Raw genomic sequence first — 26,696 nt, 5'->3', positions numbered from 1 at the left:
GCTGTCAAAATTGTATGGTTACTTGGCTATTAGTATCACTATGAAAATTTTTCTGTGGCCGTTCTAAACCTGGCCATATAGCCAAATCAACATGAATCTAAGTTAAGTGCTTTTTCTATCAGTTCAAAAACTGTATGGGAAAAATAAAATTTCTTTTTGAACCTATAAATGAAACCATTAAAAGCAATGAGGTCATAGTTAGAAATGAAAAAAAAGAAAATTAGGTTGTATAATCAGATACTTTCACATAGAATATATTGTGAAAGTTCAATATCAAATCAATCTTCTGCACGCTTTTTCCCTCAGGGTATTGTAACTATTTAAGTTTGTTCAGCACATTAGTAAATAAGAAACTGCTTAGTGATCATTTTCTCTGCTTTTGTGTTGAAGGTTTTCAGTGTGCTAGTCTTCCTAAAATTTTATATAGTTAGTTTCTAAACTATCTATATTTGCCAATGCAGAAGTGTTATGCAATAGAGACACTCATTTTTTTTCATTTCCTGAATGAATCTGTCAAGGACATACTATACCAAACTAGGAGTTTTCTTGGAGTAGTTTGCCTTTATAGCTGCGCTTACATGTGCCATGTGAAATGTTGGCATGGGAAGTTTCTTTTGTCTCTCACTCCCTTGCATGTACAGCTGAAGTTTCCATTACTTTTATATCTTGTACTGTTTACTTTTCATCTGTTTTAGTGGCTTGGCAATACATTAGTCACTGGTCTTTTTTACATTTGGTCTTGATTATATGAGGACAATCTGATTTTCGTTTTGTTGTTTGCTTATGGTGATGCTGCTCAAGTTTGTATCACAGTAAGACTTTGGATGCTGCTGCTGTGTTTAAATCCAACTTCCAAAGATCAGTGCATCCCTGGGAGCGCTGTTTCACATGATGTCTTCTTCTGCTGTTGGTATTGCTAGTGTTGTCTAAAGCAGCCTGGGTTAGCTGTACACACAGCCTTCATGTGGGTTAGCAGTTAGATGCGCTTAACACCCTCAGTTTTTATAGTCAACTGAAACATTGCGGGTCGCTAAGGAACCTCTGATGAGATAAGAGAGATTTTTAATCTGTTTCGGGCTTGGCTGAAGTTTATCAGGCATGCCTTTAAGGTTTTCTCTTTGAGCAATGTGTAAGACAGAGAAGGAGGTTGTGACACATGCATGACTGAAGTTAGATAGAAAAAACAGGAATATTCAGGAAAATAAATTAAAAGAAAGAATGATGAAATATGAGAGCAGCAGAAATAAAAGGTATTGGGAGAAACAGCCCCAGAAGGAACTGTTTTCCTCCATTCACCGTAAGTATTGTCAAAGAAGTAGTATGTAATATGTATTCCTATCATGACAGTATTGCAAAAAACCTGCATTTTTAAATGGCCCATTAAAGGTACTGATTGATTAGACCTTTTTTTAAAGTGCTTTCATTGTGACTTAGAAGCATAGGCCACCTGCACCTATTACCCTCATTAAGAAGCTTTAACACACTCATGAGAAAACCCCAAGACAGACATTTGAACTGTATGCATATTTCAGAAAGCAGCTTTGGAATGTGTTTAGGCATATTACTTGATTCATATTTCCATGAAGACTGCCAAGTGGGAAAAAGCACATGTTTTTTCTTCACCTATCTTCTGCTCTTTCAATTTTATAATATTCTGTATTCAGTTCAGTGAATGAACACTTCTTCATGAAGGTTTAAAATTCTGTTTGTGGTGTTTAAAAACAAAAAAAAATTTAAATTGCCTTTGTCTGATTTCATTTAACTGAAAAAGTACTAAATGAACCAAACTTGTAGTCATTAATTAATGAAACTGCTAATGCTTATACAGTATTTTATGAATGAGTAAATGAATATATCCTTTGTAGTCCCAAATCAGGGACACTCACAGTTCCCTATAACATTCACTGCAGTTATCCGCTCTGACTGTTCCGTATATTGTTAACCTGAATGTTCTAAGGAAGAAAAACGTTTTCTAATAAATTAACACACTTGTGTAATTCCTATGGGGGTATGACACACAGATTGCAATCAATGTCTTGAGACACCTAGTAAAAACAAACAATTTTGAAATGATTTCTTGATTAACAAGAACTCAATTATGCTACATTTTCTAGTATAGTGCAGCCAAACAGTGCATCTTCAGCATCATGCTAAGTAGAATGAGTCAAAAAGCAATCCTTTGACAGGCACATCATAACATCTAATCGTAATAGAGACCAAGTCCACTGAATTAGTATGTTCATTTCAATAAGCATGAGTCCATGTTGGTTTTCTGTGTTGATGAAATGGAGCCCAAACTGGAAAATAATATATCAACCTGACCAATACTAAAAATGTCCCTTTGAAGACAACAAATAGCCAAGTCTTGCCCATGCTTTTGCACCAAAGAACAAAGTGCTGGTAGGGCCATAGCAATAGGCTTCTTCCCAAGCTCTTGGTTAGGATATTCTGCCAAAAGGCTAGGAAGTGGGTATGCTTCCCTCACTGGGTTTCCAGCTCCTCTATTCATCTTGTGGATCTGTGCCTGTTGTGTAGATTCCAACACCCAGAAGTGCTCTTTAACACTGTGACATGTGTGAGTACTTGTATTTCTTCATTGAAGCATCACATTTTAAATTGGTCCATTATTTCCTTTGGTTTTGACCTTTGATTTTTGTGTTCAGTTTTACAGAGTGGGAAGCTCAGACAAAATATAATTGCCATATTAAATGGCAATTTAATATATTTTTGCTATATTTTTTTCCTTTACAATTTGGTGTAAGAGTATCAAGTTTCAGAAGTTACACCCTTTTTATGTTGTATTCTTTAGAATAAGGATCTATTCCCTTTTCCTCCTGCATTTTCTGAATCTGGTGATATTTCCTACAATTTAAAATCCTTCTGTGCAATCCTTCTCTTTGTGATCTTCCCATTATTACTTTCCATTGATGAATTATTATTCCTTGCTGTACCTGTCCTGTCTGTGGGCTGCTTGAATACACAGGGCTGTGAGCAGAAAGCCGCTGTCAGTCTCAGAGGTCTTTCTGGGTCAGGAGATGACACAGAGCCCACAGCACAGGGCCCAGCACCCAGTGGTGGGCTTCTGCAAATGAATAATTACTAGTGAACATTCATTATTGACAAGACATATTCCCAAAATTGTCATACGAAGCTCAACACCCTATATGGTGTGAAATGTCCTAAGATTATCGCTTATCGGGTACGTAGGAGGAAACATGACTGCTCAATGTACAGGGCTCAGATGATGCAAATAGTGTATATCCTGGTTTTGTATTGACACCTTTCATTGCCTGGGCTTGATTTATGTTCATTATCCTTATAGTTTTGCTGCTTTGCATCATCCTATGTGCATTTTGCTGGTTTCTGTATGACTTTTCGTGTGATATACATGCTTTCTATGGAAAATACTCATCCTTTGCTGTTTTGCTTTTCGGGGGAATAATTTGCTTTCTTAATTTGACTGTTTGTATTTAGTATCTTCCAGTGTTTACTTTAATATCTATTTTTCCATATATATGTGTAGCAGCAAGTATTACATGGTAGTAATTACATGGTAGCATTGCAAGTCTTCTACCTCTGATCTAGTGATAATCTTGACGTAACAGTCAAAACTTTAGTAGCTTTTTGCTTTTGTTTTTATTGATTACCATTCTAAACAATCTGTTTTACAATTTCAGCTTGGCAACAAATGAATTCATTACAATTGTGATTAAAACTTTTTTTTTTTCTTATGAATTGCAAATTTTGAATAGTTTTGTGGTGGTTGCTGCTGTTCTCATAAATATGGCATTGTTACTAAATTTGGGTACCTATACCCTTAACCTGTCTTACCTGTAAAGAAAGTGAAGAAAGGAACGAAGACTCAGTTTAGAAGGATGTGAAATGTTTTGTTTTCTACATAACTCTGAATAAATGGTTTAAAATTGTTGATTAAATGCTGCTCTTCTGGAGTTATACAAACTTCTAATGGAATAAGCAGGCCATATCAACTGTGTGACACTGTATGAAGAAAGTAAAAGCAAACTTCAAAATTTTTGCTTCACCTACCAACCACTGCTTCAGCCTGGGCAAATTGAGGGTTTTTTTAGGTGAGATACCTATAGCACAGATCACTTTCCTGCCTTTTCAGGGTAGAAACTGTTGTCTTTAGCTAAGAACTGTCTGCAAAAGTGTTCAATCCCTTCTGTTAAAATTCAAAGATGAACCTGTCCTCTAAAGCCTTGTTTTAACTGTCCAAAGCTGTTTTTGTCAGATTTTGAGGTAGGAATTACAACTTGGCCCCAACAGAAAGATTGGTTGGGCATGCTTCTTAAATCAAATGTTTAAAGACATTTACTTTTTGCTTTTCTTTCCAGGATCAGTTCTAAAGGCTCTTTGTTTCTAATTTCAGCTAGACAAGATCCATTTCTTTTGAAAACTTTCAGGATTGCAGATATTTCTCATTCGGGCAAAAAAGCGGTTTTGGTTGGTATCAAAGTAGACAAAGCCCTCAGCTTTGTTCTCAACGCACAATGAATCTTGTTGCAATATACAGTTAAATACTCCCTAGCCATATGAGACAGCTAGCTGCAGGTTCTTGTCTGCCTAATTCAAACCAGAACCTTACAGTTACCACTTCGTCATCTTCGATGAATGCTCTTACCATCTCTAGTATTCTAGTGTGGATATTACTCATTTGCCTCTGTTTGAAGCTGTTTTGTGGATCTGTTAAGAGATCCAGAGAATCTTAAAATCCTCAACATTTTTATTTCCCAGCAGCAAAGTTTTATTCCATCCTGCATCCTGTGCTGCTGTTGTTGGGACGTGAGGATTCCTTTGCTTTGCAGCAAGTCTCAGCTTTTGAGATACCTACTGAAAGTACCAATTTCAATTAGTTTTTCATCCACACAGATAAGATGGCAGAATGGTGTTATTGTCATAAAATGTTTAGATTCTGAAATTCTCTAGATAGGGAAATGAAACAAAGTCTAGTATTAATGTAAACATTAAAATTTGTGCACTGTGAGCTTCTACTGTAAGAATAATTTAGTTAAATGGTGGGATATAAATGGTAGATGTTGCCTTGTTCAGAGAAGGAAAATCCTGACCTGTGCTTTAACCACCAGAGTAACTCGTCTCCTCAGATATGGGCTTACCTGCTAATTTACATGTGCAGATATGAGATATTGCTGGTATGATTTAGAGAGCTGTCAGTGTGTCTGACACACCCACTTTTGGAAAGATGCCTGTCTTCATTTCATTTTGTGTAATTATCAAGGAGCAAGTCATCTTCATTCCAGTCAATACCTCTTACTATGGTGTATTTTTAGATTTTGTCTTAAAATAGTTTCAAGTTCTGTGTTTTGTAACTATAGCACTGAACAGCAAGTTGCTGACAAACTTTTTTGAAGTATGAAATGTGTTTCTTTTTTTCTTCTTTCCCTGATGTTACCACCTTCTGTTCCTCAGAATGTTTTCTCTTTCTGTGATTCCTTTTCAGCTGCTGCACATAAAGTGTGATAATGATGAACATATGTTTCAAAGACCCTCTACTTTTTTCTGGTGTAACAATGAGGATTCACCTCCTTGTTTAGATATCTCTTCCATTACACTTACTCCTAGGAGTTCTCCTGACTCTAGACTACCATCTGGATTGTTAATACCACCACCTTCAAAAAGTGGTCTTCCAAAGCCAACCAGTGAATACAGCTGCCCAAGGCCTCGTGTAATCCTGCTGTGCAAAAGCTTTTTCATTTTTGTTTGGCTTTCCTTTGTTCTCTGTTGTGTGTTAACTTGTATTAAAAATGTGCATTTTGTACAGTGGTTAAAGGACAGAGTAGATGTATCTTGGATTCTCTAGGGATACTCTTAAAATACAGAATTTGTGAAGATTTACTCTTATCTGTACATAGCTTTTTCTTTCCCACCCCCAAACCAACATGTTACTTTCCTAACATGTTTAAATTAGTCCATTAATTAATTACCTCTGTGTTTTCTGTCAATCTTTTGTTAAAATTGTTTATATTAAGAATAGTTATTCAAACCAAACAATTCTAAGGTCCAACTTCAAGGGCTTTTTCTCCCTATGAGTTAATAGAAAAGCAATCAGCCGTTGAATACCCTTTAGCATACTTTATAAAAACTGTGCAAAATGAAGGTTGAAAAATACTCTTAAATATGAAATGGGCATATTGCCTGCTTCTTCATAGCAATATGCTTGTACTCTCAACTTTTTCTTCCATTTGTAAGTAACATTTGGCTGTACTTGGCAAACATCCTGGCTTTCTGCATGTGTTCACTAAATAAAAATGCTTCTTGTGCTCATATGTATTGAAAATATAAATTTCTTAAGATAACTAAATTGTAGTTTTATTTAACATAGCTGTATCAGTAGTATCAAAATGGCAAGTAATTTCAACAAAATGGCACATAGACAAGAAATGACAGTGTAAAGTTTGGTTTTGCCTTTTTTGCCTAAAAGACTCATTTAAGACTAAACATAAATACTGTTTGTTTATTTGTCTAGATTCTAGGTAGCCAAAAACTCTTAGCAAATAAGGAGAATCTATGTTATCATTTACTGTCTCCAGGACACTCTAGGATTATCCGTCAATGTTGATGGGAAATGTAGGTTCATATATGGCATGTACTTATGCATTAAATCTGAATGCTGCATTCCTGATGCAGACAAAAAACTATCTACAATCAGAGTTTTGCTTGTATGAAGAAAGGGATGTGAGATTATTATATGTTTACTTTGGGTCAACCACATCTGTTCCTCTGCTTTGAGTGGGAGCAGATGACATCCAGTGATCAAACTGACTTAAATTTTACTGGTTTTCTGACTGTGCACAAAGGTGCCAGGAGGTGTCCGTGAGCATAGTAATAAGAGCCTATTGGGTCCGAACACTATGCACCGAAATCATTTCACAACAGATGATCTTTGAAATGGCAGTGCTAACTCATGTTGAGGTCAGTAACAGTTCTGTATGTGAAAGATCTTAATAATTAGTTATTTTATGAAGTTAATTTAGCTGTGATCTTGCCAGGGAACAACATGACTAAGAGAATATTCATTTTTAAATAGAGGGGGGAAAAAAAAAATAAAACAAAAAAAAAAAAAAACACATGCAGCAGCATGTTAAATGTGTATTTAAAAAATTTTTTATATTACTTTGTACATTTCAGTGTACCTAGACAGAAATATCCCAGTTTTTTTGAGATACTGTACAGTTCTAGATCTCTTAATCCAAATCTAAAATATGAGTTCAAAACTCCTAAGAAATAGGAAATGTAAAACTTCAGAATCTGATTTTCTTTTTAAGCAGTGTATTCAGTGGAGGACTGTGGATCAATACCCTTTCCTTCTCAGCAGCCACTGCAGTCTCCAGAGGAAAAACAGAGGTGTTTCGGGGCTACCTATAGATTTGGCATAGAAATGTGTGGTGTGTGCTGTCAGAGGGCAATTTCAGTTGCTGCAGCAGAGGCACTAAAAGTAGCATTCCAAAATAATGTTTAGGTCCATGGAACTCTTACGGGCCAGCAGGGATAAAGATTACCTGCTTGCCAGGTTGTCATATTCATGTATTCTGAATGAAAGGATCCGTGTGACTCATTTAACTTGTGCTTTAAAATTTCCATGTGAATATTGTGGTCAAACTGAATCTTATTTAAAAGTAGCAGGCTTTCCTTGTGCCTAGCTATATAGTCTTTCTAATACACTGAATATAGGCTTTTTTGTTATTATCTAAGTAATAACATTAACGTGCAAACTAGTTTTGCATATGTATTTTGCCTTCAGCTTCTCAATCTCAGTTTTAATCTAGCTCATCATTTGGCTTTAGTGTTGAGTTTATTCTGACTTGACTGTGGCTAGTTTGTGTCCCAGAGTAGTGGGCTGATGGCAGGAGGAATGAATCATTCAAAAATAAATACGGCTGTAAAATTGTAGTAATTTTGGGGTTTGGGGTTTCTTTGCTTATGCAGTATTTCTTTGAACCCTTCGAAATTCCTGGGACTTACTAATGAAATCTCTTCTGTTTCATGTTCAAGGATGAGAGTTTTATTTTGTATATTAATATTCAGTGTATTGCACGTCTAGATTGTTAATTATGAAGAAATACATATGAAGCTTTGATCACATCAGGTTTTTTAGGTTGCCAAGTAAGTGATCATGTAAGGAAGAATTAGTAAACAAGAAATACTGAGATTTTATGTTTTCATTCTAGCTAATTCTGTGCACTCCAGAGCATAGCATATTGTTCTTGCAGTATTACTTTAAATGGGTCTTGTGATATACCTGTGTTCGTATGTTTGCAAAAGAGAACTGCTTGTCACCAGCTTTTTCAGGTTTAACTGTGATACATTTCTGACTGAAAAAGGAAAAATTACAGTGCTGCTTATGTATTGCAGAGTTTTAGCATGTCTCGGACTCTGAACTGCAAATGCCATGTGCTTGGTGTCAGGAGCTGGTTTTTGCATGCTGATGGTTATTTTTAACTTTTTTGAAAATGTGGCTCTTATCTGCATGCTGAAGAATTCAATATTGTGATCTATTTCATGTGAAATATTGCCCTAATATATATTGTCCTTATTGTAGGCAGGCAGTGTGACACCTAAATCACCCTCCACTGACATCTTTGATATGGTTCCCTTTTCTCCCATATCCCCTCAGTCATCAACACCTACTCGCAATGGTACACAGCCTCCTCCAGTACCCAGTAGATCTACAGAGATCAGTAAGTTTTTTAACAACTGACCTAATTTTTGCTTACATTATATTTTTTTTTTAATAAAGCATCTTTCAAGAGTTACTTACGTTTTGCATGAAAAGCCAAATACAGTTTTTGTAAATCACATTCAATAATGCCATTTCATTTTTATACCATCTTCCCAAAGTCATTGATGTTGCTGCCAAGTTACATTATAAACAAAGTTATTTACTTGCTGAAACTATTATATAAACAGTTTGAAGGAGTTGCTTGGGGATTTTAACTTGGCTTTTCTTTTACAGTATCTTTTTTGTACTTATTTCAAGAAATACTTTTACTTCCTGTTAGTTCTTTCTTTGTCAAGCCACAGTTGTAGCACCTAAAGACTCCATTTCTGGGGAATACAGCAGGTGGAGTAAGTATGGTGATGATGGTACAGAAGGGAGAGCAGAAGAAAATTCTCAATATGTAGACTGTCTTAGAATGCTGTTTTTAATACTACTTTTTATACCATCTACAGCTTTGTTTTTCAGTTATAGTTGCTGAACATCTCCAGATCTGTAAACCACTTCTAAAATATCTTCAAAAGATAATTAACAGCAGCAATTTTATTTTCCAAAGGCTTAAAAGCAGCAAGGGTAAGGTTCTTGGCTTCACTGGAAATCTTTCAGGAGACAACAAAGTATTTTTAAAAGCTTTGGAAATCCTTTGGGGAAGAGGAGAGCAGAGCATGCACAAGCAATGTTAGAGGTTGTTGAAATATGAGTCTGTGTGTAGTATCTTCTGTTTCTGATGCCTATTTTAGTATGGATAAGGAACATTAATGTTACTGCCTGCCACCATATAAAACCACATTTGAAGAGTTTCTGCCTGTTTTGGTGAACGCTGCTAGTATGTAGAATTTTCAGGTTTGGATGAGAGCTGTGCACAATTATAAAAGTGCACTGTAAAACTTAGTCAATGAATGTCTTCCCCAGTACCATATCCCATGCACCTTTTGGCTCCATTGCTCAGAATGACTGTCACCCTCTAAAGAGAAAGTAGATGTTGAGGCTATTGATTCAATTAAAAAAAAAAATCTGTTCTTTTTTAAGGAAGATTTTAAATTCATTTAGGCATTTAGGTGAATTTCTATGGGTTTCTCAAAGGGTATATTAACAGAATTTAAAACAATTCTGTTGAGAATAGTTAATATTAAATATTCGTAAATATCTTGAATATTATATTATGTAATAGAATATTAGAACTGTTCTATTATGAGAATTGGTATGGCTTTGTAAAGAACTACAAAAAAATTATTCAAAGACACACTCTCCAAGAACTCTTGTGTTTTCAAATTTGTTCCTCTGAAACTACAGACAGTGTTATAAAATCAATCTCAGTGTGCATATCCATCTTCAAAAATGATAACTTGAATTGAATTACAGGATGAGAATTTATTTTTTTTCCTACCTATTGTCCTACCTTGGTTCTGTTGAAATTGTGGCTAGAAATCTTGTGGGAATCAGCACTCAGCGCTGAGTTGTCTTGAGAATTCCAGCTATGTAGGTTTTCAGTGGGTTTTGTAATATAAAAAATACCATAAATAAGTTGCTTATTCAGTGATATGTCCTGTTTAAAAGTTGTTTCTTCTGCACTTCATTCATTTGCATTAAATTAAGACCATGTTGTTCAGACATGTGGCATTCAGTGTCTGTTAATTCTCTGCGCTGCTCAGTGTGCCATGCTTCAGACGGAGATTACAGGAGTTCATCACAGTCTTTATACTTTTGATCCCTGCTCTTTCAGTCTATGTCATGGTACTTCATATGTTGCAAATTGTTGCATTCATCAGCTATTAGCATGCTTTGGCATATTTCAAAAGTGTAATTTAGAACAGAAGAGGAGTATTTTGTGATCAAACAGGGACTTACTGCCTGAGATGAGAAAGTTCAGATCCCGTAAGAACCTCATTCAGGCTGTGTAACGTTACATTGCTATAATGATGTACAATAATACGTTGTTTTAAATGGTATTACTGCTGCCAGTACAAGCAAGCTGCCATTTCTTTCTCCAATACAAGTCAGATAGGTGGCAACCAAGTGTAGCCGATGTTTGGAGTCCCCCATTTTCTGAAGTCATCTTTTCATGTTCTTATATCTACTTTCTTTGTCACTGCCCTTGAGTGGGTTTTTTCCATCACTTTTGATGAAATTACAGGGTGATTATGTTGGATTTTGTAATTTTTGTAACTTTCACCTTTATCATGTTCAGTACTAAACAAGGAGAAAGATAACGATGCGCCATCTATTTGCTAGTGACAACCTCTGTTGCTCCATTTGTGTGAGGTTCACCTGCCCGTTACCTAGGAATGGCACTTGCGCTGCTCAAGCAAAATGTGCTTTTAAAAGCCGAAATTTGCCTTACTCATAAACTGGCCAGTTTGACAAATCACCAAAGAATAACACTGCACACGAAAGACGGGAACCGGTAACAATACCAAGGACTTCGGGTTCGTCCAAGACCAACAGTTTCATAGGTGATAATTGGCACCAGGATGACAGTTCAGCTTTTCATAAAGAGAAGTACCTAGAACTAGAATTTTGCTCGCCCACTCTCCTTTGGGTAGTTTCCCCAATAAAAATTTGGGGGGTTATAAATGATACCTTTTGCTTTGACTAGTTCACAGTATGTAGTTCAAGAAACCCAACATTCTAATATTGGAAGACTGCAACACTGACCTTTTCTCAAAAAGGTGGTTATCTCCGAAGTGTTTAAGCTTTAGAAAAGATTCTTGAAATTTTGAGTTCTTATTCAGCAGTATAACGATATTGCTTCTCAGTAAATAGTTACTCACTACTGGGTATATCTGTGATGGCAAGTAAATTGTTTTTAATTAATTGAAAGGAGAAAATTGCATTATTTTTGGACAGAGTGTTGCAAATTGTACAAATAAGTGTTGACTCGCTAGATTATTGCAAAGACGTGATTCTTTCAAAGACAAAAGCCCTTTCCAGAACAGTGTTTCTACTCAAAATATTGCTGAGAAGTATTTTTTTTACCACTATATTTTCAGTAACCAGCTTGCAGGCTAAACATAAACACTGCAGCCCAGTATAGTAATTTCTTAATTGATTAGTACAACTAAAAATGCAGTGTTAAAGACCATGCTGCTGCTTCCTCATGAAGTAAGGGATTAAAAATGTTCTGGTAAGTTTTCTTAAAGGACAGAATTAATTTACTAATTTTAAGTAATTAAAGGAGGAATTAATTTATATGCTTTTTGTTGGCACAGCAGTATTGTCATATCTCAGAAAAGATCGGGAGAGGAACAGTCTCTGTAGAGTTGTTCAACATTTTTTTCACTCAAATACATCTTGCACAATTCAAGGTCACAACTGGCAAATGTAGAAACCTGCTCCAAGATGCTATATTTCCAGAAATATTTAAGACTATGTTGTCAGAACAATGATGGAACCATTTTTTGTGCTGTAATAATTCCAAAAGAAAAAAATCTGGAGTAGCCTGCAGCAAAGGGAGAGGTTTCCTGGACTCCACTATCTCATTTTATTCCAAATATTTTCTTGGGTGCTTGTCTTCAGTGTGATTAACTTCTATTTGTGCTGGGGAAAGCATATAGCAGCATAACTCTGTGCATGCATGATAGCTAAGGTAAAAAAGATTGGGATGCAAAATGCAGCAGAAAAGCCAAATATTTGTGGTTTTGTTTAGTAATTTCTAGTTTTGAATTTATTACAGAGTGCAGGTTTCTATTCTCCCGTATTATGTGTTTCTTGTACTGAATGTCAGATAAGTCACAGAAACAAGAATTTATTACCTGTTTGTGTCTTTCTGTGGTCTGAGTTGCAGATGTAAAATATCAGCATTTCACAGTTTTGAGTTCATTGGTCAATTTCCCAAGCTGTGAATTTATTTCCATCCAGGAAGGAATGGAAAAGGAAAAGGAAATTATACGTGCTGTTTGAAAGGATTGTTTCAAAGCCTTACTCATTGCTATGTATTGGAGAAAGAAATGCCTGTCTATGCTACAACTATTTTGTGGAGTGTGCCAGGCGAGATATTCTTGTTACAGTTCATCTTCATGCAAATGCTGTAGTCTGAAATAAAAAAATCACTGATTGATCCCATCTCTGCTACAAAGGAGCCCTTCTGTGAACAGTGGAGCAAACACAGGCAGGCAAGCTTATGGAGGTCCCATGCAATCATGCAGCTCTGCAGTGACTAAACTTTTGTATTTGTCCGGTTTCTACATGTTCTTCAGCTTTTGTACAGAAGAGGAATACTGGTGATGCTATTGAAAATATTTCATGGAACCCTATCCCTCCCTGCCTCCTAGCAATGCAATGTCTCATATAACACACAAATTTTAAATGCAGAAAAGCAGTCGTATTTATGTACTTTTTCAGTTGGTTTACTGAAGTGGTTAGCACGTTATAATAGAAATACTTCCCAAAATAATAATTTCTCATAGAGACTCAGCTAGGAATTACTTTTCTCTTTTGAATTTGATTGCGTACAGGGTTTGTTAGGCTCTGACACTTAGAGTAAGTTACTTTCTGGTTAATTTTAAAGTCTGCCTTGAATATCAATATAAATGAAGTAATCCTTCACCTGAACGCAGATGACATGAAAGGAGCTAAAGCTTCTGCCATTCAGCTGCTAATAAGCTCAGAAGTGCAGTCATTAATAAAAGCCCAATACTAAGGCACGAATGAGGTAATATCCGTAATAGTGTACAAAATACTTGCTTTCAAAAATAGCGGTAAACCATATTTCAGTACGAAGAAATGCAAGACTTGTGTTCTTTGCTTTTTTTCCTTAAATACATTCCTTGAATGTTTGCTAAGGCTTGATGTTGAAACTGGCTGCTTTTAGCTGTCTGACCCACACAGAAAGCTGTCAGCTCCTTTTAAGGGTAAAAAGAGTTTGGGGAGGGGGGGGAAGAAAAAGAAAGAAAATGGACCTACATAATAAACAAATAGACTAACGAGGGGCATAAAGCGTAATCACTTTTTGTCCAGTAGAGACGAAAGTCAAAGCTGCTGCACATCTGAAGGTTACTTGGTAGAAGCATCGGAGCATGTAAGGACACTGGCTATACTGGAGCAGACCCATCTTGGCTGTGAAAGAGGCAAGGGACGAGTTAGATACTCATTTTTACATTCGATTATCCTAGTTAAAGGCTCTTTTGCATGCAGGTGGTCTGTCTGCCAGGAAAGACTAGGTTTTTTTTTTTGGCTTCAGTGGGCTTCTGGAATAAGGCTCTCTGATCTGGGCCATCTCCTGGTCCCATGTGACAGTTTGTAGCTGTTTAGCCAGTTTTTGAACTATGTAATTAATCAAGGTTCCTGGTTGTTTCTGTGCTTTATCATGGGAGTGAATGCTGGTAGCTGCTAATTATTTAAAATGCCTGTTGTGCAGCCTGATAACACCTAATTAATCAGGTCAAAACCCATAGTGACTGACATGCACAATAAAAGTTGAAGAGCCTAGACAAGTACAGATCTAAAATTCTGACTCCAAGAATGCCAAAATAAAGACATCTATTCAGCTATATGCACATGCTTCATCATTGGTAACACAACTGGTAACACTGCAACATGGATTTTGTGTCAGGCAGTCATTGTCAGCTTCCATGTCTTGCATGTTCAGGGTAAAATTTTGTGCTTAACAAGAAAACTAGCTAGTAGTTTCAAAGATACTAATGGCCCCTTTTACTCTCTTGCTCTTAAGCTAACATTGTTTTAAGGTAGGTAGTGTGCTTACCAGGTTTCTTTCTGGACAACCATGAAAATTAGGAGATAGGATATGATTTTAATTTTCTCTCCACCAACAACAAGACTATTACCTTGTTTCTGTAAATTTTACAATCACTGTAGTTGATTTGGGTTAGCAAAATTATTTTCTTACTGCTTCAGTTCAACCCATTGCGGGATAGAAAAAGTCTGTATAGATGGCACCATTACCTGTAGAGAAAATAAAAATCTCATTGCTGAGAAGGAAAAACAAAACAACATCAAAAAACCTAACCCAAAATATTTGGGCTATCAGATGTGAAGAAATAGCATTTTCCGCTGTTCTAATAAGAAAAAAAAAAAAAGTATTGAAGATGTTTCTTCTTGTCCAGATAAAAAAGAAACTAACCCAGACCTCTAGAAAGCGTACTACAGTTAAGAAAAAGTGAGAAGCTGTATGTTATTGAAAGAGAAATTTGCAATAATTCTATTTATGGATGTAGGTTTAGTGGAATTTTAGGATAAGTGACCTGTCATGGTCCTACACTTCTTTCATTCTTTCTTTCTAGGCTTACTCTTATCCAAGATTTTAAAACCCTGACAAATAGTTTTAGTTACTAACAGCTGTGCATTGAAGAACTCTGTCAAATGAAGGAGTAAGAATAGTCGCTTGTCCTTACAAAGACATCCTTACCTTGATGGTGAGAAGTGGCAGACAAGGGTCATGAAGACTAGTTGGTTTGCAAGGATATGTTTCTGACATAATGTTAAGGTGAAATTTGACAATGGATGGCCAGTTGTTCCCTCCTCATTTATGAAACTCCTTATACACAGCGATTCCAGAGCACACTTCGGTAGGAGATGCCCTCTTCAAATTGCAACTTCTTCTCATTCGATCCCTGAAATTCACCTAGAAAGCACAAGCATTAATGAGAGCTAAATAGAGGCTTAAATAGAAGTTGATGGTGTTCTTGGAAGAATATTTGAGTGTTAAACTTTGGAAAGCTAATCAAGACCTGGCTTTCCAATTTCAGTGTTAAAAGTTGTGGTTAATCGGTTGCACATCTGGAGGCGCTATTACTCAGCTTGTAAGGAGATGTAAGCTGACTTTTTCAAAGCGCTATTGTCGTTGCCGGTACCTTTTCTCTCAGTGACTCGCTTTTCTGTTGTTCCAGAGAGAGACCTTTTTGGAGCAGAACCTTTTGACCCTTTTAGCTGTGGAGCAGGAGATTTCCCTCCAGACATTCAGTCCAAACTAGACGAGATGCAGGTAACTGAGTTATCATTTAAGCAGTTTTCTGTGCCTGTATGACTATTCTTGAAATACATGTTTACAGTATTCTGAAAATGTATTCCAGATTGCACATGCAAATATGTAGGGAAAAAAACATTTCTTACTATTCCTGTTGTAAGTATGCCTCATGGTCTTTGAGTTGGAGTTTGAATTTGCATGAAGATCCTTACATGGTATTAATACGGTCACCTGCACTGATTTAGGGTTTCTCAGCAGTGTAATCAAAATGGGTACTGCTGTTTCTGCCTAGGAGGGGAATGGGCAAGCTGAAAAAGAGCTGAGGCGAGAGCCTACAGATACACTGATCTTGTTACTCTTCATTTCCAGCAATCACCACCATCCTAATATACCCTCATCTTTCCCTCAGTGGCATCAGTCTGGTTTTTCATAGCATTGGCATAGGCACAGTACATGCTTAAGGGGCTGTGGCAATTTTCTACGGCCTTTAAAAACAGCTGTATGTGACTGTGGCACCTTGGGACAATTAAGCTATTGAGAATTGATTCAAGAATTCTGAACTGATGTGTTTTTATCAGAAAATGTTGATTCTGAAACACTCAACAGTATCTGTTCAGTTATTGACCCAATTTTGAAGCAATTTTAGGACAAGGCTGTCAAGTTTTGGAATAAACCACTCTCTGCAGTCAGACTTTCCAAACTGCTAGTTCCTTGCCAGCTTGCTTATCTGTTTCTTTTTCAGCAGCCTGCCAGCAAAACGGAAGGCTTGAAAATACTGAGAACTTGAATTTCTAGGATCCTGGCTTCTCAGCAGAAAATGTTCCCGTGGCTTTCAGCCCTTTTTGTATCTCAAGAGCCCACAAAGTCCAAGAGGGCTAGCTCTCAGGCTCCTTCAGTTCCTCTCTTCTGCCTGGAGAGCAGCAGAAACATTTCAAAATGGCTGAAATAAGATTTAAATGCCTTCTAATTTTCCTGAGTAAATTTTTTTCATCCCTGTTCTTTGTGAAATTTTATTTTCATGTGAGTTTAAGATGGTGCCACTGGCAAAATCCACTCACTGTGAAGTAAGAAATTTAGATTCTTGCTCACTTACACTCTGGCCCGTATGATTTCAGATAGCAAATAAAGGCCAGAACTGACTTCTTGGCAGTTCCAGTAAAAAATGCTTGTGTTTTGTGACTGCTATACTGTTATTACCAAGCACTTTAGCATGAAAAGCAAATCTTTTAGCACTTCACATTGATATATGTCAATGTTTTCATTGTCTGTAGCCCATTTTAGGAAAAATCATACTGTAGCATGTGGCTACTAGGAAGAATCCTGTGAAAGTACCTAAATGTCACACACTAAGAGTACTTATTACAGGTAATTTTTTGACAAAATTTTTAATTGTTAGCATATAAGGCTGCAGAGTGCTATCACCTCATAAAACATCAGTGAATGGAACAGTAGAGATCTTTATCAAATATTTTTGAAGTCATAAAACGAAAAACTCATATCGTTGTTTGTACTCTCTTAACCTAAAAAAGCAGATAAACAACCAATAACAAAACTCCCAAACCTTAGGGAGTTACTGTGTCCTACTGCACAGTATATTGCATTGGTCAGGTATTCCCCCCTGCACATACAGGTTTTGTTTTTTCCAACTTTTTCATATGCTTTATAAACTAGTCTCACAATTAGTGAGTCTAGCATATCAGTCTTAGCATACCTGTACATTTCCACTGAAAATTAATCAGTGGGTCTTTATGTAAGCACAAACCTTATTCATGTATAATCCAATTGAGAACGAGTGTAAAGATGCAAGGGTGTGGAAAAAAAAAATATTCTAACTTTGACAAAAGCTAAATCTATGTGCAGTTATTTTACTAAGTGGTTGTTGCAGATTGAATACAGGTTGAAACATGTTTTTCCTAATAATCTCTTTTATCTTCTTGTGCTTTCCTGGGTGCCTAGCGTCAGCGATGGTTGGTATATCATATTTTAATAATGGTATTTAAAGCATTTGCAATTGTAGTGTGCATGTGTTCATGTTTGGTTTTATTTTTATGTATATGTGTGTACATATATATAAAAAAAAACTTTCAGGAGTTATCTCTTATATATACAACTCTAAGTCAGGCCCATTTTAATTTTTAGGGGCTTACAATTTTTAAGGTAGAGACAGTTGATTTTAGTTTTCTTTGTCTTATCAGCTGCTACAACTAATCCTCGGTTTTCATTGCTGTTTGTTTTCCATGTGTACTAGTGAAATCTCTGGTTTTCATTATTGGTTTTGTCATTAGTGAAATGTTTTAAGCAAAACCTTTGATGCACAGATTTTTGTGTTAATACAATCACATTTGTGAATGTATTTTTATTTGGAAAAGTTTTATTTAGGAACTTGCAATGAGCAGAAGATAGCTGTGCTAGAAGTCAATGGTTGTTAGGTACACAACCTATAACAGGGAAGGTGAAATGAATGCTATAAAAGGTAGAAGCACAGAACACATAACGTGCTCTGGGAAATCTAAAGCGAAGAAACATGAAAGAAAGATGCAGGCTTCTTTCCTTCCCTGGAATGCAAAGTGAAGGAATCTGTTATCCTCACATTATGAAAGTACAGCCTGAGTTTCAGTAAATAAGTATTCCATTAACTGTACAAAAGTAAGCTGTTTACGAACACATCTAATAGTTCAAAATACAAATTTATCCTGAGAGGGTATTCAATACGGTTTATCCTACATTCAGAGTGGCCTCGGCACCAGGCAGGGACAGCCTGGTTGGAGCAGCTCCGTGGAGTCTCTCTTACCCTGTCTCATGTCGAGCTGTGCCAGGTGCCTCGGCAAATGTCCCCCCCAGTCGGCAGAAAAGCTGTCTCGGCATTTGCGTGCATTGGAAGGTGACGTGTAAGCGCAGTGGGAGAGGAACGCGCAGCACGAGCGGAAGAGGCGTTGGAGAATAATCTCTGAAGTAGTGGGTGCCTTTGCTTTCCGTCTGACATCTGGCACTTAAAGAGATCAGATAAAGTTCCGTGACCTCTGGGGGAACACTTTTATGTTCCTCACTCTAGTGAGGATCCAAATTTCACACTTAAGCTCTTTCTGTTCCGTTTCTCAGTCCAATCTCTAGTCTTTTTGGAGGGTTCAAAAAACATGTGCTGAGATGTGACTTGTATAGCTCAGGCCTCTCTCTGATGACTATCCAACCTTCTGTTTCCCCCCACCCTTATGCTGAAACATATTTTCATCTTCTCTATTTTGACTGTATCCAGACATTAATAAAATGAATCTGTCTATTTTCCCAGAAATCTTGCAGTGAGGGGAAGTTTCCCTGGATCATGAATCATACCAGCAACAGCTGCTATAATTTATTAAAATCTCAAAGTGGTTAATATCATAAAGTTTCCAGGAGCTGCAAGCCATTCTCCCTGCATGCCCTGAAGCAGTCAGTAGGTTTGATGTCTTTCCATCTGAAATAAATTATGCTCAACCCTCTAAATTATCTTCTCAAGAGACATGTAAATTCATCACTGGTTCATTGACTTAATCTCATTGAGTGAAGTCACTGTGAAGTGATAAGTGAATTAACCTCAGAGCCATAAGGTTGACTTCGACAAATTCGTCTTCTAGATAAAATGAAAGTTGTCTTTTACTGTTTACTGTTTATAACTGGAATAGTTCGTGTCATCTTATAGACACAAAAAAAAAAAAGTGAGAGTTTTGGAAGAGCAGTTGTTTTCAGGTTACTTTTTCTAGTGAAAACAAGCTTTGCTTCTCTCTTTAAGAGACCAGTCATATCATACCATCATTTTTCTGGGTAACTAAGGTGTTCAGTTCTTGACTTAAATCACCATGGAAGTAAAAAAGTTACTTGACATTGTCATCACAAGGATATGAACACAGAAGCAAGGCACAATATAGATGGACACTTTATAGCCCTTCTTGTTCCCCCTCCTGTCCAGTATCAGAGGATGCTCTTTTTCTGCATTCCCTGAAAATCAGCAGATTTGAGAGATTTTCTGACTGCATGAGGAGTTACTGTTTCTTGAACCTTTAAAGTACAGGAAGCCATAGCACACGTTTTCTAATAAACAGGCAGTGTGTAATACTGAGAACACATGTTATTAGAAGCTGAGATGTCTGAATTTCACAAAGCAAAATATTTTAAATGCTGTATATTAAAATTAATGATGCATTTTTTTAATATAAGTAGTATGTAATGTGTACAAAGTGCTGACTATATATGCCATTTTAAAATAAAAAAGTCTTCTGCCTAATGCATTAAGTTTATTAGAAAAAAAAAAAAAAACAAACAAACAAATCAGAATTTATAATCTCAGTCATTCCAACTGACATCATTATTATCGCAGCTGTGAATGCTGGGTTTTGGAGTGAAGAATTGAAAGTAGGCATATGCTGTATGATGGTTACTATAATAATCACACAGCAGTTTCAAGTAGGAGCCATAAGACTTAAGATGTATGCAGTTCAGGTGTATATATAAACTGTATTCCTGAAAATGGGCATAAAGCTCAAAGTGTTCTGCACTGCTATGAGAACTACAGCATAGCATACTTTATTATCTGCATTAATCACAGTTCAATTGTGTCTGGACATTAAGAATCTTTCCTTTAAACCTTGTCTTCCCATGGCTTCCTTGACCACAGCTGATTGGAATTTTTTTTTATTATATCGTACATTTACCAAACTGTAGTTTTGGAGATTCCAAAAATTATTTAGGATTTTGGAGTTATTTTGCAAAGCTTCAGTGATTAGGAGTGGAGATGGCTGTGGGAGATCTGGAGTCTGTGCTTTCCTGATCTTTGGAAATATGATTGCAAACACTTTGCCAAAGAGTCTGTTGGATGAGGGTGTTCTGATATTCCTCCCCCGCCTTTGAGGGCTGCACTTAATTTAATGGGAATATTGGTCAAGGCAACACATCTTTCTTTGGTCTATACTCCTGCGCACTTCTTCTTCCTCCACTTAAATAATCAGGAAGAAAAAAATCCGGATTTCACATTCTTCTTAAAATCTGAAAAAGTCCAGATGGATATCTAGATTGCCTTGATGTCCTCTTCAGGTTGTTGAGCTTTTTTGTGGTCTGGAAAACTCAATGAGACCACTGTTTTTCAAGAAAGTAGAAATAGCTCAAGGTACAGTCACAGCAAACACAAGTGATAAGTGAGAAAACATCAGTTTGCATGAAATAAAACAAAAATTAAAACCCCCTACATGATCAACAGAAAAGCAGTGAGATATGTGCACTTCCAAAATGCATGATCTGGTTTGCTCTTAGCTAGCCAGAGAAAGGGCATTGGAAGTGTAGCTACATAAGACACCAGCAAACAGTGCTTAGATGCACAGAAGATAAAAGCATGCAGGACAGGAGTGGGATGCGTGTTCAGTGAAGGGCTCTCTGGGTGCTCAGGAGGAAGCTGGTTGTCCTTGTTAGACCAGTGGATATAGCTGTTCTACTATCACAGCTGTAGCAAGCATCCTCAGGTTGAAGCACAAACTATCCTTTTACAACCTCAAAACTGGAAGTAGCCTGGAAATACTGTAAAAGATTAACCCTGCAGACACTGTAGCTGTGGGGTTTGCAACGTAACAGACTAAAGTGCAGGGCTAATTCTCTGAATTCTCTTGTGTAAGCAGGCCTCCCTTGGCTGCAGTTACATCAGCTAATGGTATCCTTTGGCTACTTGAACAATGTTTGTTTATAACAGGATGTGTTTGACTTGCAACTTCACATACTGTTTGCTTGAAATATCTTTTCCATGGAATGCTCTTTCTGTTAAACCTTTGAAAAATACAGAGGAAAAAAAAAAATAAATACACCAGTGAGCTTTGGCAGCACCATGTCACCCAGGTAGAGCAACCTGGGTATCACAGTTGGAGAAGGTTTACACCGTAGTACTGCTGCTGGCTCATCGTCTCACGGTACGGATCTGCCTTTAGGGAAATTAAAATTTTATTTGGAAAAATCTCAGATCATTTAATAACTATTGCCAAGAATTTTGTTCTGTTTCTCAGCATTATTCTTCTGATGGCAGTAGCTGGTGGCGTTACTGCATATTCACATACTTTTAAAGTTCTAGCCTGTGGTTTAAATTTGTTTGAAATTAACTTGGTTTGACTTGGGATTTAAAACCACAAGGTATGCTCTTGAGGTACTGCTGTGCATTATGAGGAAAGGCTCTCAATACAGACTGCTTTACAAAAAGATTTATTTTGTTTACAAGATGTTTGCTTCATGAAAACACATATTATTGATTTCCTAGCATATGGTCAGCATTCTCTAAGTGAACTGTATGTTAAGACAACACCAAATTGAGCGTTGTGACAGCTGCCACTGGGGTTGATGTCCTCATGGCATTTCTATTCACAGCCCTTGTTTCCAATTACTTACAGCTTCACAGTACTTTCACCTAACAGATGGAAATTTTCTTGACTGAAAGGTGATTTTTCTCTTGAAGGTCAAGCCACAATTATTCCGCTTCTTTTAAAGCAAAAAGAGAAATGATAACAAGAGCATTGGCCCTGTATTAAAAGTACTGTTCTTATTTCAGAAGTGGTGTGAGCTAAGTATATTTTGTAAAGCAACTGCAGGTACTTGTAGAATTAATATCTTTTCAATAGAGGGGGGTGATAACATCTAACTTTTAACCATTTTTGTGTTTCTACTAATCAAACTAATGAGAGTGAAACGAGGAATTTTGGTGCAAATTCTTAAATAAATTCTTTGCACTTTCTTAGGACCGTTGTATTTTATTCCACTGAGTTACATGCCTTTGAAATGCACAGTTTGTTCATTTGCAAGAGTGCAAGTATGATTTTATTTGCCTTTTCAGTGAAGCTCAGATGGCAGTAGGCTGTAAAGCATACGCCTGCCAGTTTAACTGTACAGGGAACGATTCAGAACAAACCTCTGAGATGTGGTTGAATACTAAAGTTTTTGTTGGACTACTTCTAAGATTAGGGTTTACTGAACGTAGGAGGCACCTGGTAGTTGTAACAATGTTCATGACTTATCTGAATCTTTAAAGTGTAAATATCATCAATTCTCTGCTCATATAGCCCAAATCTTTCCTGCTTATAAATCATGTTGAATTTTACTCAGAAACAATATGGTGCAAGTCAACATTGTTTGTTTTTCTACTGACAGATGTATATGAATATTCAACACTTTTATTCTGGAATATTTTCTTCATTTTACATACATACTGTATTTCTTTTGTCGTACAAGATACATCCTTTTCTAAGTTAACCACTTATTAAAAATCTGCTGACCGAATAATGTAAACATCTGTGAATTCGCTCTGAAGTATCCTGATGGTTTATCTGCCTAAAGATAAGATCAAATTTAGAGCTTTCTAAAAAGAGAGCTTAGTCCTCCAGAAATCATTTTCTTCTTTATTAACTATGTTTTGTTTCATTGCAGGAGGGGTTCAAAATGGGATTAACTCTTGAAGGCACGGTATTTTGTCTTGACCCACTAGACAGCAGATGCTGATGCCAAGAAACTAAATGTGAAGTTCCTACGCAGTGGTGTTTTTTAATTCTGAACATGCATTCACAGGTATTATCCATGTGCCAAAAATTGCTTTTTTTCAACATGTAAACTCTTGTGAGGTTTGCTTCTGTAAAAATCTGATTCAGTTCCAGTCTTTCCCTGTACAAATGTAAAAAGTTGTGTTTGTTTATGAACTATGAATTAAATTACGCTGTTGTGTTTCTTTCTCTCCCATTTTGGCCCAAGTTCACTACGCTTTATGACTATTAGCCTGGAGGAGTTCTTCAGAAAGCTCACACATACCTCTCTGTTTGCAGACATGCAAGCATGATTTTCACATAATACTTTATTTACCAAGCAGCATTTTGAAATGATGCTATTAAGCCATTATTTAATATTCAAACATTAAAATGATTAATATCTAGTACAAAAAGTTCAAACTGCAGTGAAAAAGCAGAAAATACTAGCCATTAATATATGCTTAAAAGGTAAATCTGGATGCCATGTAATTGATTTTCATTGCTGTGCATGGTTAATATGTTATATATATGTTATTACTAGTTTATAAAATCCAGGAAATTTTTAGGTCCTTAATTCATGTTTTAGAAACTAACAAATTGTTAGTATGCTAATTAGTGTTTAATGAGCATAGAACTGCTAAATTGCAGAGTGGAAAAAGTAACTGCCCTTTGTTTTGATATTTTATAGCTGAACTGTAAAGTATGTCATTTGGAGTTCATTACATGATAACCATAACTTAAAAAGAAGATTATAGTCTTACATTTAGGAATTTATGTAATTTTGTGTATAAGCACGCACTCCATTTACTGGGTTCGATGCTGTAAGTTACTTTTAACACCTGAGTGTTTACAGTCAGGCTCTGTTGAGTTTTTTTTTTTTTCACTGTCTGCTTTAATGTTATATGTCTTACTATAATTTTGAAGCTTGCTTCAAGAATTCAGTATACGTTAGTAAGTCCTTCATACCCACTGGTTGTTCATGTTACAGAAAAAACTGCACACCAAAATTATCAGCTGCTAGTGAGTTGAACGCTGACCTGTCTATGCATACTCTTCATTAATCTTTAGCATAAGCAATAAAATACCATCCTAAACCTATATCAGAAAATTATTATTGTTAGTGTTTTAATGCCCAAACTCCACATTAGTTCAATTAAAAAATCAAATATTTTCCCCTCAAAACATACAGATCTGAAAAAAAAAATTCAGATTTTTTTTTTTTTAATATTTAATTTCGTTTTTCATGAGAGGTTTCTTTTTGATACTTATGTTTTTGTCCTTAACGGTTATAGTTCACACCAAAAATGCATTTTGCAAATTCATCATCACTTGTATATCTTTATGCCTTGTTCGAACAAGGTACTTCTGCATATACCTTCAAAGTCCACTGAAATGAATGGGAATATTCCTTTGCTGAGTTTGACATATGCTTAGGTACCTTGCTGAATGGGGGCCTTGATGTCCTACATTACATTAGTCTTCCTCTCTCTTTACTCTGTGTTCAACATTCATATAGAGTATTATATATAAATATATATATATAAAAATATATATAAAATCACTAACAAATAGAATAGTATATGTTTCATAAAGAAAGGTCTTTATAATTTTGTTTGTCATATAGTATTTTGGAATTTGTATAATGAGGATGTTTAGTAGCCATAGCAATGGCCTTTTTTAACAAATAGAATTTGTATTTTTATTGTACTTTAAAAAGCTTTACATAATAAGCATCTATTTAGTGGTCATTTATTATCAATGGTAACACTAAGATAATATTTGCACATTTTAAGAAACCTTTTTCATTTCTGATTTTTATGATAGTTGACTGCAAATGGCATGGTTAAATATTATGTACCTGGTCGATCCATACAAAAATACTTAAATCAACACAACAGTGCATTTTTAATTAAAAGGTTATGTGATCCAATTGGAAACTGTATTTCTATGTAATCTCAAATGTCTGTTTAATTTTGCCTAAAATAAATGTTTTTAAATAAATTGCGTCCTAGAAAACAATGTTCATTCAGTAGAACACCCAGTGGAAGGGGGAGGGTGGGGAGGTGCTTAAATGTTGGGCAGGGCCTGCCCCAAAGAATGGTTTAGTGCTGAAATGCACCTTACATGCTGGGAAGAATCTGAGCTCAGCCAGTGTAGAATAACTGTAGGGTTTGAACTTTATTATCAAGTTTGGTCTAACCTGTAATCAACAGGGAAAAATCTTGTCTGATGTGCAGCTACCTAATTCTAACAGTTAGGGAGTAACTCTTTCCCCAGTGCTTCACAGATTTAATTGACTCTTTTTATTGCTTTTTATTTTTTAATACTTAGCTACTCAATATACTTAGCTACTAAATGACCCTAATGGTTATTTAAGGAGTAAAGAATGTGTTAAGTTCTTTGAATCCTAGAAAGCAACCTCTATAAACCAGGTGTGTTAATGGGACAGGTTGCTGCATATGGTGGTGATGCTTTTGAAAAAAAGATTCTTAAACCACCTGGTAATTACTTCCGTTGCAAAATTTCTCTTCAAGCAGATATCCAAAACCCATCTAATGTTTGCCATTTGCAGAAATGGAGCTTGAACAGTTTATGGGAATGGATGCTGTCAGGGCTAGCAGGTAAGGGGTGTGTGCAATCCCCCGTGAGTCATAAACATGAGCTATTCTTTCTCCAAACATGTCTCCTTGTTCCCACTAGTATCAGTGCTCTTTTACAGATAGTGCAATAACATTGTCTGCTAAATCTTCAGACTATTACTTTTAAAATATGTATTTGAGAGCAGTACAAGGGGTCTAGGTGATTGCTCTTGGTCTGTTTAGAGTAAACAGGACTTCTTCTGTTGACCAGAATAGAATTTTTTCTGCAGAAGCTGTCTTGTTATGAAATCCTACTTTTCCAATTACCTATTGAAAGCATAGTCTCTAAGCTTTCTTAAAAAAAAAAAAAAAAAAAAAAAAAGCTGGTTTGGGTTGAGAACAAGAAGTGATTTTGCTAATTATGTGACCACAGACATTTCACTTGGCAGAAGCCTGTGAAAAGAGAGTAACATCATCTACTGGGTTAGAGATACGGTGCTAAATGAGTTGTGAACAAGGACTTGTAAGTTTGCCCTCCAACAGAAATAAAATATCAATGCAACTGGGTGCTACCAGGTATGTCCACAGTTTTCTTTCTTTTCATTATCTTTTCTTAACCATTTCTTTTTCTTAAACTTCTTTAAACTGTGATCACACTGCTGATCATGCTAACTACAACTATATCACTTTATGGACATGCAATACTAGATTTCAGTTCCACTTGTCAGCTGCCTAGCTACTGTGCAAATATGTCACACCAAGCTACATTGACATCTAGAAGCAAGTTTTCTTGCTTTTTCTGCCTTTTTTTTGTATGTTATGGACTGGTTTTCTACTTTATTTCAGCATGTCTGAGTGACTGAGGTGCTTAGGTTAGCATTCTCCTTAAATAAGTTGATATATGGTGAGTTTGTGTGTTTTCT

General features: G+C 36.2%; 1 protein-coding gene across 6 annotated transcripts in view; it reads left to right on the top strand.

The window, feature by feature from the left end:
• The window catches only part of GULP1 (GULP PTB domain containing engulfment adaptor 1), a 160,388-nt gene extending 135,193 nt beyond the window's left edge, over positions 1-25,195 (top strand). For 3 of the 6 annotated variants that reach the window (XM_042784103.1, XM_042784104.1, XM_042784105.1), the window contains 4 exons: positions 5,480-5,704; positions 8,579-8,717; positions 15,601-15,695; positions 23,103-25,195. In XM_042784103.1, the coding sequence (XP_042640037.1) occupies positions 5,480-5,704; positions 8,579-8,717; positions 15,601-15,695; positions 23,103-23,174 (531 nt within the window). In that variant the 3' untranslated portion in view covers positions 23,175-25,195. Of the gene's footprint in view, positions 1-5,479; positions 5,705-8,578; positions 8,718-15,600; positions 15,696-17,633; positions 17,645-23,102 lie in introns of all 6 variants that reach the window. The other 3 variants (XM_042784106.1, XM_042784108.1, XM_042784107.1) reach the window with 3 other exon arrangements.
• Positions 25,196-26,696: the final 1,501 nt, after the last annotated feature.

This window comes from Tyto alba, unplaced genomic scaffold, assembly GCF_018691265.1.
Source record: "Tyto alba isolate M040663 unplaced genomic scaffold, T.alba_DEE_v4.0 Super-Scaffold_7, whole genome shotgun sequence".
In the NCBI taxonomy this organism is placed as follows: Eukaryota; Metazoa; Chordata; class Aves; order Strigiformes; family Tytonidae; genus Tyto; species Tyto alba.
This window is presented reverse-complemented; position numbering and strand designations above follow the sequence as displayed.